The sequence below is a fragment of the Microtus oregoni genome, unplaced genomic scaffold (genome assembly GCF_018167655.1).
Source record: "Microtus oregoni isolate MIOR12 unplaced genomic scaffold, Mior012 000057F_ref0000458, whole genome shotgun sequence".
NCBI lineage: Eukaryota > Metazoa > Chordata > Mammalia > Rodentia > Cricetidae > Microtus > Microtus oregoni.
The window spans coordinates 114222-127957 of record NW_024543833.1 but is presented as its reverse complement, the minus strand read 5'-3'; the positions used below and the strand labels follow the sequence as shown (position 1 = coordinate 127957).

The window sequence follows — 13736 nt, the reverse complement described above, 5'->3', positions numbered from 1 at the left end:
TTGGGGGCTCACATTTCAGTCTATAAAGGTTGACTATTACTTTTTTAAAAAAAAAACTTATACATTTATTTGTGTGTGTGTGTGTTTGTGGTAAATGCCATGGTACATGTGTGATGTCAGAATATCAAGAATTCAAATTAGTTCTCTTCTGTTATGTGGCTTCAGGAACTGAACTCAGATTGTTAGGCTTAGAATCGAGTGCCTTTGCCACTGACCCATGTTGCCAAGTCCCAATTGGACTATTTCTCAACTAATATGAGTATAGTTTGACAAAGATTAGTCAAGTAGTAGATACTGTATATTAGAAAATGTTGTAACCTTTGAATTAAACCTCAAGCATTTTTTAGTCACATATGCCAGAATATTTTTTTGTTTTATTTGTATTTCTGGTGCTTGGAAACAAACCTTGGAACTTCTGTGTGCTGGTCAAAGGTTCCTATCACCCTCAATATTTCAAAGGGAAATTTTATTACAAATAGGGCAGCATAATAAAAGATCTTGTGAAAATTGGGCATGGTGGTGCATGCCTTTGAGCCTAGTTCTCCAGAGGTAGAGGCAAGAAGATCAGAAATTCAAGGCCAACTTTGGCTACTGGAGATTCTCTTTCAGAGTAAAAATGAACTTGATAATAGCCCAAAGATAAAGTAACTAAACAAACATTTTTGAGACTAAATGTGAATAACATTAATGATTCTTGGTTAAGAACAAAAGCTGAACTGGGCATGGTGGCACTTGTCTTTAATCCCAACACTCAGGAGACATCTCTGTGAGTTGAAGGCCAGCCTGATCTACATACTGACACTTGGTCTTAAAAAGAAAAGTGCTGGCCAGGTTTCTGTCAGCTTGACACAGGCTAGAGTCATTTTGGAAGAGGGAACTCAAAAGTCCCCCTAGATTGGCCTAAGGGTTTCTGTGGTGAAACACCGTGACTAAGCCAGCTTTAAAAGGGTCTTGTTTATGTTTCAGAGGTTTAGTCAGTGATCATAGTGATCATCATGGCAGGAAGCACGTAGTCACTGGAGCAGAAACTGGTAGCCTGATTTGTAGGCAGAGAGATTGGAGGAGGAAGAGAGGAAGAGGGAGACAGACACAGGGTCTTGAAATCTCTAAGGTCACCCTTTGTGACACACCTTCTCCAACAAGGCCACACCCACTCTGACAAGAATGCACTTCCTAATCCTTCCCAAATAGTTCCTCTAACTGGTGACTGAAGCATTCAAACCACCACACCTGCAATGCATTGTCTTGATTGCTGATTGATTCAGGACAGCCATTTCTCTGGATGGTGCCACCCCTGGGTGCAGTTTGTAGGTACTGTGAGAAAGCAAGCTGAATAAGCAGTACTTCTCTCTGGCCTCTGCATCACTGCCTGCCTCCAGGTTCTTGCCCTGATGAGTTCATTCCCTGTCTTCCCTCAATAGTGAAATGTTTAAGAGTTATATGCTGAGCCCAGCACTCGGGAGGCAGAGGCAGGCGGATCTCTGTGAGTTCGAGACCAGCCTGGTCTACAAAGGGAGTTCCAGGACAGGCTCCAAAGCCACAGAGAAACCCTGTCTCCAAAATCCAAAAAAAAAAAAAAAAAAAAAAAAAAAAAAGAGTTATGCTGGATCCTTTCATGGTTCATGAGCATGCCGCCCATTAAACCTTGTTATGAAGTGGGCACATTACCCATCCTACGTGAGGGAAAAAAAAGTTGTATGCTGAAATAAACCCTTTCCTCCTCGGATTGTTAGGGCCATGATGTTTATCAGCACAATAGAAACCCAAGACCACAAACCAGTAAAACCACAAAACCCAGAATAGTTCAGGGAAAAATTAGCTGTGCCTCCCTGGCCTAAATATTAAATACCCCCAATCAGGAGAAATACTGTTGTTAATTTTGTCAGTTTTGGATGGAAAAAAGAGGTCCTGTAGCATTTAATTTAGGTGAAAAGAAACTCAAAGTCATTTTCTGTCTCTGCAAAAGTGCACTTAAGATAAAAGGGAAAGAGAAGGGAAGTCTGTAGTACGATCATTTCCAGCTAAAGAGGGAGTCATTTTGCAGGTCCTCGGGAAATGCACAATGGTTCAGAGCTTGCTGCTCTTGCAGAGAACCCAGGTTTAGTTCATAGCTCTCACCAGGTTCGCAACCAGTTGCATTTCCAGTTCCAGGGTTCTGGTGCCTTACAAGCATACAAGTAGTACACTACATAAGTGCTGGCAAAATACTCAGAAAAACAACCTTTTCTAAAAGGGTGAGAAAAGTAGACAGTTGTTTTTGCTGTTAATACATTATTCATGGCCTTTTTCTTTCCCTTGTGGCACTAGGGAACCTCAGAGGTGGCTAAGCAAGTGCTCTATGGCAGGGCAGCACTAGCAGCCACCAAAACTGCCTTCTTAAAAGACTGGCATTAGAGAACTGAGGGTTCGCAGGTTAAATTACGTCCTGGGGCCATCGGGAAAAGTAGAGGGAAAATTTGAAATCAAATGAGAGGTCTTTTATTACCTCTTCCTTAAGAATGTTTTTGAGATGTTAGCATGAGTTTTTTTTTTTTTTTAAAAAAAAAAGAGAAAAGATACTGTAGCAAGTAACTTTGGGAAATTCTGTGCTTAACATATATGTATTTATAGACAGATATTTCAGTCCTTATTATGTAAGTGTGCATTGTTGAGCTTCTAAGTGATTATATCCACCTAACATTTGAAAGTGTGTAGATTTGATGATTAATCATAGTGTTTTAATTAAAATTACATAATGTTTTTTGTTGTTTGGTTTTTTTAGTTTTTCAAGACAGGGTTTGTCCTGGCTGTCCGAGAACTCTATAGACTAGGCTGGCTTCAAACTCATAAAGATCTACCTGCATCTGCTTCCCAAGTGGGATTAAAGGCATGTGCCAACCACCGCCTGACAAAATTATATATCTTAAAAAATCCTCAATATTTTATAATCTATAAAGTTTTAGGTTTCACAGGGTAATGTTTACATAAATAAACTGGTTTGTAATAGTTTTGAGATATTACTAAGCCAACAAAGAAAAAAGTACATTTTATATAAAAATGTATCATTAACATCTGTCTAGTGATAAATCTTTGCTTAAGGTCAACACTGAGTGATTGCTAGGAACAAGGTGAGATATGGAATGACATAATCACTTTTTCACGTCTGGTTGCGGTCTTGTTGTTTGTTTTGTTTTTTGAGTCATAGTTTCTCCTTGTAGCCCTACCTGTCGTGGAAGTCACTCTGTAGACCAGACTGACCTTGAACTCACAGAAATCTACCTGTCTCTGCCTCTTAAATGTTGGGATTAATGGCAGATTGCAGTCTTGTTAATGAACTGAATTATTTAAATAAAATTTCCATTGGCACTGCAAGGTGTTATATTAAAAAAACTAATTTAGTCATGGCTGTGAGGAGATACGATCACTGTTAATCTTTGTGTCTTAGGAAGCTTTACTGAGTTAGTATGTGTGTGTGTGTGCCTGCATGTGCACGGTTGTAAGTTGTTGCAAGCTACTTGAGCTATCTCTCCAGCCCCCAGTAACCATGTAATCAAAAAAATCTGTTTTTTTTCTTCCCTTTGGTGTTTAAAAACCTGTGTTGCAGGACTTCTTTGTATTTTGTCATCTGCAGCTCCTCTCACCTGTTTTCTGTGCCCTCCCTCTCTTGGCTGGGGCATGGCTTCCAGTCTTCTCTCCTCCAGCGCTGTGCATTTTATGCCTTTCTGCAGTCGCCTCTTGGTATTTCTTTTTCATGTGCTCCCAACCTCACAAAGTTCCCATCAGTCTGTCTCTGGTTGAGAATCCCCTTATGCTTGGAAGCACTAAACAGAAAGAGAATTATTCTTGTACAATCATGTGTTCTAATTTGGTTGTGGCACATAGCTTGATCTTTTAAGACAAATCAGATTTCCCTTTTTCCTGTAGTAATTGTCACATTTTATTTTGGTTGTATCTACTAGCATGTATCTTTAAGGATAACTGTTTCATTTGCCTTTGAATCTTCAGGTCCAAGACTGAATTGTTTGACTTGAGTAAGTGGAATATTTGAATGATTTAATCAAGAATTGCTTAGAAGGGGTCAGTAGTATATAGAATATTGGAATATTTTGAAGAAATGCTTGAGGAAGATGTAGGCCATTGGAAGAAAGGGACAGGAGGCAGCTGCTTACACTCCTGTGCCCACCTTAATAAGCCCAGGCATTTATTTGAATGACTGTGTTTGAGTCATCACAGTAACTTGATGAAGTGATGTAGTCATTTTCTGTCTTTAAATGACATCGAATATAGAAAGGTTGACTCTTTTGCCCCAGGTCAGAAAATATGGGATTAGGGAGTTTAAGTAGTTACTGCTGTGCCTTCCAGGGAACTATAGAATAAAAATTAGCGAGCAAGGTGAAGGCTAAAGGACTACTCTAATATTTTTCCTGGTACAATCCAACATGTAGAACAATGGTTAAGAGTGATACTTCATTTTTATCAGATTTTATGTATTGAATTTAAAAAGTGTTCTTTTGAGACAGGGTGTTATATAGGCCCAGGCTGACCCAAAGCTGTTGGTTAGCTAAGGATAACTTTAGATTTCTCATCTTCATACCTCTGTGCTGGGATTTCAGGCATATACTACCATGTGTGTTGGCTAGTTTTTCGTTTTTTGTTTTTCTATGCAAGGTAGAGTCATCCGAGAGGAGGGGACTTTAATTGAGAAAATACCTCCATAAGGTTGGGTTGTAGGTAAGAGTGTAAGGCATTTTCTTAATTAATGACACTGTTCCATGGTTTCTGCATCACATCAGCTCCTGCCTGAAGGTTCCTGCCCAGTTTCGGTTTCTGCCTTGACTTTCCTCTATGGACTATGGGTCAGGAATATAAACCAAATAAACCCCTTCCTCCCCAAATCGCTTTTGGTTGTGATGTTTCATCACAGCAACAGTAACCCTAAGAAATTCAGCAAGGAAAGATACTTCCTGAATTGTAATGTGCATACATGTCACCTGGAGATCTTGTTTTGTTTTCTTCTTTTTCTTGATTTAAGTATGTGTGTGTAGGTGCCGACATAGACCAGAGGAGTTGGAAGTCTCTGGAGTTGGGCTTTAGGTGGTTGTGGGCCATCTGATATGGATGCCGGGAATTGAATCTGGGTGTCTGGAAGAGCATTGTGTTCTCTTAACCATGGAGCCATCTCTCCAGCTCATGGAGATCTTGTGAAAATGCAGATTCTAGTTGTATAGGTCTGAGACAAGACCTGATATTCTGCATGTTTAATCGTTTCCTAAAAAATAACAGTTCATCTTCAGTTTAGACTCCATTCTGATACTAAATATTCCAGAAATAATAAAAGATTCTGTGTTTGTGGTTTGATACATGGTTATGAAATTACCCTTATTATCATTTTGAAACTGTAGGCATTAGTTTTAATTCTATGTTAGAATCACCTGTGTAGCTCTAAAAGCTATGATATACTCAAGCCAATAAGAATTACCTGATGAAGGAAACTGTAGTATACAAAAAAGTCTCCAAGTGGTTAGAATGTTCAATCAAGGTGAAGAACAACTAAGCATGTAGATTAATTCGGTAAATTTCTCCAGAAACTAGAATGTTCTTTTCAGGCTAAATTTGTTATGTATTAAAGCAAATATTTTATCACCAAGAACTGAAAATATACCTCAAAACTGATGTGAAGAATGATTAGTAAGTAGGAGTTATAATTATTGCATTGTTTTTGTTTGTTTGGTTAGTGTCATTTTGAATATTTTTTTTTAAAAAATTGTGTGTCTAAATGATCACCTGTGAACTCACTCATGACAATCTGTGTGGTTGCCGGAGGTCAGTGTTGATTTTCTTCCTCTGTTGTCTCTACCTTGTTCTTTGAGCCAGGGTCTCTCTGTGAGCCTGGAACTTGTTATTCTAGTTATACTGGCTGGGCAGCAAGTCTCAGGGATTATCCTGTCTCCATAAATCCTGCCCCCTGCAAGGGTTGGGATAGGGTGGGTGTAGTTGCTCACTGTTGAAACAGCACCCCAGCTTTAACAGGGTGCCTGGGATCTGAATCATTACCTACTGAGTCATGTCCTCAGCCCTTGGTCTGTGAAATTTTATTGTTCTTTTTTAACCTCTTTTTTTTCCCCTTTCTTTTTTTTTTTTCCCCTTGCCAATAGGGATTTTTTGCCAGGTGGCAGGAGAGATTATACAGTCCAAGTTCAGCTTCGGTGAGTTTGATATTTTCCTAATTGCTATGTGCATTGGAATTTTAAACATGTAAGCATGTTTTGGTTCCCTAACAATTTTTTATTTATGTTTTTTTAAATACAGACTTTGCTTGGCAGAGACCAGTTGCCCTCAAGAAGATAACTATCCCAATAGTTTATGTATAAAAGTAAATGGGAAACTCTTCCCTTTGCCTGTAAGTTGCTTTCAGTTCACCAGATTTTTATGTAAGTTTAGTGTAAACACTGGCAAGGGTGGGAACAGTGACAACTTGGTACTAATTAATATTTCTAGCCACCTTTAGAGACATGCTTGTAACTTCTTGGATAACTAAATGGCTGATTGGGGGCCTAAGGAAGATTAAAAAGGATAAGCCTGAAATGTTCTAGAATTCAAGCAAGTTTTCACTGGCTTGGGTCATATCTAACTGCTGAACTTGGGCACTTGAGCATACAAAAACATGCTGTAGTGAATTTCTGGATTAGCTGTGTTTGGCCTGTAGAGTCTATCAAGGAAAGCAGAAATAGCAACAGAATCCAGGATTCTAAGCTTGGCCTTGATGATCCTAAGGAATCATGCTTCGGATCCCAGGGAATGAATAATTGATTGGCGGCTTGTTGTCTAACAATGAAGCAACTTCTGGAATATATATATATATAGTGTGAACTTGGATAGCATGTTTCTGGCTGAGATTACTGGAATGTTCAAATCCTTGGGTCTTAAAATAACTCTTCAGTTGTTGAACTGTACTATGTATTATTTCCCACTGTGGACTGGAATACATTACTAAATTGGATGTAGAATGCTACCAATACTGTAATTCGGGGGGGGGGGTGCCTAGTTATTGAGCACTACAAAGCAGAGGTGTACATTTGTTGTCATGGAAATGCTCCGTGACTCCACTGCTATTCCAAGTTACCTTTTCAGCAAAAGCAGCTATTAGAGACAAGGAAGCTATGTGACATCCCTGCTAGGCTTGAGACTTGACTTTGAATGACTATGTGAGTAATTCCTTTGAGTAGCTGAGCAAGTCATACAGTGCAGTCCAGAAATCTAGGTTCTCTAAGAACCAAGTGCTTATTACTGTTCATGACCTAAGCTACCCTCTACCCCCAAGAAAACCAACCTTCCATAGTTGCTAAGTGTGCCATTTGTCTTATTCATTGATATGGGACCTGAAAAATTACTTGTCCCTTGAATTTTATGTGTGTGTGTGTGTGTGTGTGTGTGTGTGTGTGCGCGCACACGCATGTGCTTCCATAGAAGTGCCATGGTGAACATGTAGATGTCAGATGCAGTTTTGACTAAGTTCCCTCCATCTTTATATGGGTTCTAGAGATTGAACTCTGATCACCAGTCTTATATGGCAAGCTCCTTTACCTGACGAATACATTTATTGGCCTACTCAATGAATTTTACAGAGCTTAAGCACAGCTGTACCAGTAACTGACTCTTGTAGAAGAAGTTTGAGAGACTGAAGCCTGAGACAATCCTTTGAGGACAAAAGGGGAAATTAAAGGATCTGGGTCCACACGGTCTGGGAGGATTGCTTACCTTACATGATCTGTACATGTTCAAAAGCCATGTGAGTTAGACATGGCAACACACCTGGAATCCCGTCATGTGGAAGCCTGAGGCAGAAGGATCTAAGGTTCAAGGCTTGTCTGGGATACATTGTGAGACTCGAAAACCCAATGGGACATTTTGCCTCTTGGATTTCTGACTTCAGCATTAACAGTCAGAAGAGTTGTCTTTTTCTGAGTGTATTGCACAAACATCTGAATCAGGGGAGGAAGCACCTCTGCTTTGAGCTGAAGGATGACCAGTTGGGTGGTTGGATGTTTGAAAAAAGGAAGCCTGGCAAAATCACAAATCATAGGACGATTCTGTGCATACTTTATGTGATTATTTTCCCCCTACATTTACTTTTTAATTCATAGTATGTGCTAAGATTGCTGGACTCTTCGTTGTCTAGTTCTTTTACTATCCTTGAAGAAAGATAAAACTGTGGAGCCTTTTTGAGTGTTTATAGACTCAGTCTCATCCTATCCATTGTGATATGACTGCCATTGATGGAGTTTGTTTGCAGTGTATCAGAGCTTCCTAAACTTGTTGGCGTTTTTATTATAATGACTGATGGCTGTGCAGTGTATCTGTGTAAGTTTCACAAAACTCTGAATGGCCCAGTCAGTACCATGCTTTGGCTTAGTATTTAAATGGATGAGGTCTGTAACTTCACTATGACATGTCTCTGTTACTCTTCTAGACATTTTGAGACAAAATAAATGAGATATTTGGAGTATTCCTATGACATTGTTAAGACAATGTTGGTGTCTGCCCTAAAACACTAACGACTGTTAAGTCCTTACGTTAGGCTGTTTGTAGAGATAGATATCAGGAAGAATGTGAGTACTGGGAGAAAGACAGACACATTTCAAAGAGGGAAAGCAACAGGCTCTTGGCATTTTGCATCAACTCCACATGCTTCATGAAAGTTTCTTTCTTGTTATTTTGAGACCTGATTGGCCTGACACTTGGTATGTGGACTAGGCTGTCCTAGTTATAATTTACCTGCCTGTCTTCTGAGCTCTAATATTACAGATGTGTGTCACCATATGTGAGAAATCTTAGGGAACAGGTGACAAGCTCACATGGAGCTGATGAAAAACTGCTCAAAATACCTGTTGCTCCCCAATTACTGGTCATTGGGATAATGAAATGTAGTGTCTCTTTGTACTTGGCAGGGTTCTGAGGTTCATCAAATCCTGTAAGCATACTACAGCCTCAAAGATGCAGTGGATCTTTGGGGGTTGAATTGAGCTCTGGAGCTTGTGGGACCTTAACCTTATTGTAAAAGGCATTAATAGGGCACAAAAGATTGTGACTTGTTCTTGCCTTGATCTCAGTTTGCTGAAAACAGATCCTGCAGGGATAATCTTGATAGGATTATGGAATTTTCCATGGTAAATTTGAACATAACTTGTCTATGACCTAGCATAAGTCCTTACATATGTGTCTCTGTTACAATATCCAGTCATTGTAGACCCATTGCAGATGGCTGCTATATTGCATGCACAAAGTAAATGGAATAAGGAATATTAATTGCTTTGATAGTATTGTGTCCTCGAACTCCCACATATCAAGTACGTGATAAAAGCACTTTTATTTTACCCACTTCAAGATGATTTCATTTTTTTTTCTTTAAATGTATATGTTATGTGCAAGTATGTAGTATTTTATGTTCACATGTTGACATGTGTTCAGACTGATGTATGTTTATGCATGTAGAGGCCTAAAGTTCATGTTTGGTGTCTTATTTGATCACTCTCTACTTTATGTTTGGAGGCAGGGCATCTAATTGAATCCAGAGCTACCAATTCCTGCCAGTTTGCTCCAGGAATCTTGTCTTTCCTCTTCATTGTTGTGATTCTAGGAGGCTGCCATGCCAGCCTGTTTTTTTCCTGTGTCCCAGGGATCAGAACTCTGGTCTTCATACTTGTACAGCAAGTGTTTATCTACTGCACTGGCTACATGTTTAATTTTTAAATTTCTGTGTGGGTGTGCATGTGCCCAAGGTTGATATTGGGATATTTTCCTCTATTCTCCATTTAATTTTTAGAGACAAAGTCTCTTGCTTAAACTGGAACTCACCAACAGTCTGAGTTTCTTTTCCTGTTGCAGTTATAATATAAACACCTGGGTAAAAGCAGCTTGAGGGAGAAATTTCCTCCTTGATGGGAAATCTTATTGTGCAGATTAAAGTTCTTGGGTTGATGAATCATTGAAAATGGGACAAGTAGCTTTCATTTGCTTCATGATGTGGTACCATAGAAGGACACAACATTCCCTATGAAATTTTGTATCCAAAAGTCCAAATCCAAGGACTAGAGAGATAACTCAGTGATTAAGAACTCTTGATGCTCTTGCAGAAGACCTGGGTTTAGTTTTCAATTTTCACATAGGGCAAGTCACATTGAATGGCCTGGAACTCCAGTTCCAGATTCCAGCACTTGCCTCAGATTCTTCTTGGCTCTACAGATGCTACATTTTAGAAATGATTAAAGAAATAAAAGCTGGGCCTTATGCAAACTGGAGAGAATGAGGCAATGCTGTTGATTGAGCCAACAGCTTTGTTCTGGCTCTAGAGTGCTAACACCTAGCCCTAATCTATCTTTTGATACATTTTTATTTCTCTTGGTGCTCTATGAGAATCTTGTCTGAGAAAGTTCCCAAGGATACAAAGCCTATGCAGAAGTTGGTTGGGAACGGAAACCTTCCTTTATTGGGAATTTACACTTGGCATTTTCCCTATGGAAGCTTGCCAGGTTATTTTGAGCATATGAAAATCATCTGGCTAAACTGTAAATACAGAGGACAATAGTAATGCTTTGGGTGAAGGAAAAGTGTTTCGGTCCTTAGTGCCGGAATCTCCCTACAGCCGCGAGATGCTAAATTCATTCTTTTTTTTTTAAAATATTTATTTGTTTATTATGCATACAGTATTCTTCCTGCAGGCCTCATTACAGATGGTTGTGAGCCACCATGTGGTTGCTGGGAATTGAACTCAGGACCTTTGGAAGAGCAGGCAATGCTCTTAACCGCTGAGCCATCTCTCCAACTGCTAAATTCATTCTTAAGGTATCTCTGAGTCTTCTTTCCATGGACCCTGTGAACCCAACACCTGTGCCATGACAAGACACAGTGAAGGATGTTCTCAAGATCTGTTTTACTTGGGTATATTCTGTAGCTCTGCTTTTGTACCAGTCTGAATTTTATCTTTTGTAAGGTATATAATTCAACATGGCTGAAACCTGTGGTGATACTTTGTACTATAGCAAATAAAGCTTATCAAAGATTAGAGTGCAGAATTAGTTCCATAGTTAGCCATAGAGGCCAGACAGTAGTGCACACCTTTCATCCCAGCACTCGGGAGACAGAGGCAGTTCAAGGCCACCCTGGGCTAAATGAGATTGAATCAATCTAAAAGAGAAACAGAGCTAAGTGGTGGTAGCTCACCCCTTTAATTCCAGTGCTTGGGAGGCGAAAACAGGATGTGATGTAGCTGGGTGGAGAGCGGAATATAAGGCAAGAGGAGACAGCCCCTCTTTAGATGAGCTATTATTGAGGTATCAATTTATCTGTATAGATTGGTTTTCTGTAAAAAGATTCATTAGCCAGTATGCCAAAATGTCAACATTAATTTAAATGGTGGAATATGGGTTTTTATTTTTCTGGTATATTTGTATCTAAGACAAAATAAAAATAATAACAAAAATTAAGCAAGGTCCTGTTTGTATCTTGAAGAAAATGGTTAAGTCATACAGAACCTTTAGAATTAATTTTTTGTTATAGGGCTATGCACCACCACCTAAAAATGGGATTGAACAGAAGCGCCCTGGACGTCCCTTGAATATTACATCTTTAGTTAGATTGTCTTCAGCTGTGCCAAATCAGATTTCTATTTCTTGGGCATCAGAAATTGGAAAGGTAAGAATTGTTTTCCTGGGTAGGATGAAAGCGTGTCTTCATTGGGAGTTGATTTCTTTTTTTAGGATGCCAGCTTTGTATAGTGATTGCTTGTTGCTCTGAAAATACCTGATAAAAGTACCTTCAATGAAGAGAAGCGTATTGTGATTCATAGTTGGAGTTGATAGAGTTCGCCGTGGTGTGGTGGAAAAGCAGCTCCTTGCTTTGTATCTCAGCTTTACCCCTTAAAGGTTCCACAGCCTCAAAGCAGCACTCCCACCTGGGAACCAAGCTTTCAGACACGTGGGCTGATGAAGGATGCTTCACATTGAAACTGAAGAACGTTATTTCCTTCTGTTTTCCGACTATAACCTCTGAAAAGCAATTTTTTTCTATGCAGTGATGATAATGTGGAGATTAACTTTAATATTTCATGAATTTGGTTTTCATTTTACAGTGAAAATATATGTATGTTTATATTTCTTCAAATAGTGGTTTAGTTTAAGCTTGGTGTGTGTCTAAGAAGTATTTTTATAACCTGAAAATGTATTTATGAAGATCAAAAAACAGCTTATTGGTCTTTGTTGGAAATGGTTAACAGTACTCATACTTAAAAATAATCTGTTAATAACCTGTTCTTAGCTGGTTGGTGGTGTACATCTTTAATCCTGGTACTTGGGAGGCAGCAGCAGGCGGATCTCTGTGAGTTCAAGAAACCTGTCTAAAAAACCAAAACCTTAGAAGCTTTTCTTTTTTTTTTTTTTCCAATTGGTGTTTTGTCATGGGTGTTGTATCCCCTGTGTGCCCTGAAACTGGAGTTACAGACAGTTGTGAGCTGCCATGTGGGTGGTGGGAATTGAACCCAGGTCATCTGAAAGAGCCCCCAGTGCTCTTAACCTCTGAGCCATCTCTCCAGCCCCCCCCCCCCAACTTTTTTTTAGACTGGTTTGGTGGTGCGAACTCTTAATCCCATCACTAAGGAGTCTAAGATAGGCAGATCTCGTTTGCAAAGCAAGTTCCAGGCCAGCCAAGGCCTGTCTCAAAAAACAAAAGAAAAAGCACTAAAAATCAGATATCTGTTCTTGCCTTTAAATAAGCAACTAGTAAGTCAGATAAGATCCAGACCATGTCATAAAATAATCAGAATTGCTTCAGGTTGATGAGCATGACTTTCTACTGATGCTCAGTCTCAAAATGAAGATATCAATTATGATATTGGCTAAAGCAGACAGTTTGTATTGAGTTCATTGTTTATACAATAGACAGTAGAAACATTTTTGAGTATTAACTGTCGTATTCCCATTTCATGGAAATAAAATGTGATGTTCCTGTATCATGGCCAGAAATTGAGCTCTATGTTTATTGTAGGTTTTTTTATTTGTTTCATTTTAGCTACAAAGATAATTAGAGATCTGTAAATAACTTAAATTTTTAAATAAATTTGCAGACATCCTAGTTTTGTTGTATAATGGGAACACTTTTAATTAAGGTGATCACTGAACCTAAAATTTAAGCAGTGCTGTTGGAATTTGGATACTTAAAAGAACATCAAAAATATTTAGAAGTATTTGGTTTGGCAATTATTTAATGGTTTCTCCATTGTGAAATTGAGTGGAATTATGCAGTGAAGAGGCAGAGCAGAGTATTTTAGCCCTCAGGCCTGTATAAATAGTTAGCAGCAGTTTCTTTGTATAGTATCTAGGTTTAGAATCAGACATAGGAGCTTTCTGCTCCTGGTTTTTATCTTTGTAATTTGTTTTTGTGTTTTATTTGTCCTTTCTTAGTAAAATGCTCCTTAGCAGTGGAGTTAACTTGTTAGTCTTTTCTTCAGAAAAAGCTAATATGGACTTTATGGTGTAATTTGCCTGAGGTCGTGTAACAGGTAGTCTCTTCTGAAAGAATTAGAACTTTAGCACTCTAAATTTGAAGTGTTAATTTAGAACACTGTCATTGAACTTGGTTTATGCAATGTGAACCGTTTTCAAATGAAAGTATGAAAGCAAGCATTATTACATTAGTAAATAAAAACAAAATTTTAGTTGCCATGGGACGGAACATTCTCAGGGTGGCCCCAAGCTACTCATTTT

At 38.9% G+C, this 13736-nt stretch overlaps 1 protein-coding gene across 9 annotated transcripts in view; it reads left to right on the top strand.

Moving 5' to 3' along the window:
* The window catches only part of Pias2 (protein inhibitor of activated STAT 2), an 81452-nt gene that overhangs the window by 43745 nt on the left and 23971 nt on the right, over positions 1-13736 (top strand). For 8 of the 9 annotated variants that reach the window (XM_041639168.1, XM_041639164.1, XM_041639162.1 and 5 more), the window contains 3 exons: positions 6135-6185; positions 6289-6379; positions 11536-11670. In XM_041639168.1, the coding sequence (XP_041495102.1) occupies positions 6135-6185; positions 6289-6379; positions 11536-11670 (277 nt within the window). The remainder of the gene's footprint in view (positions 1-6134; positions 6186-6288; positions 6380-11535; positions 11671-13736) is intronic. The other variant, XM_041639170.1, reaches the window with a different exon arrangement.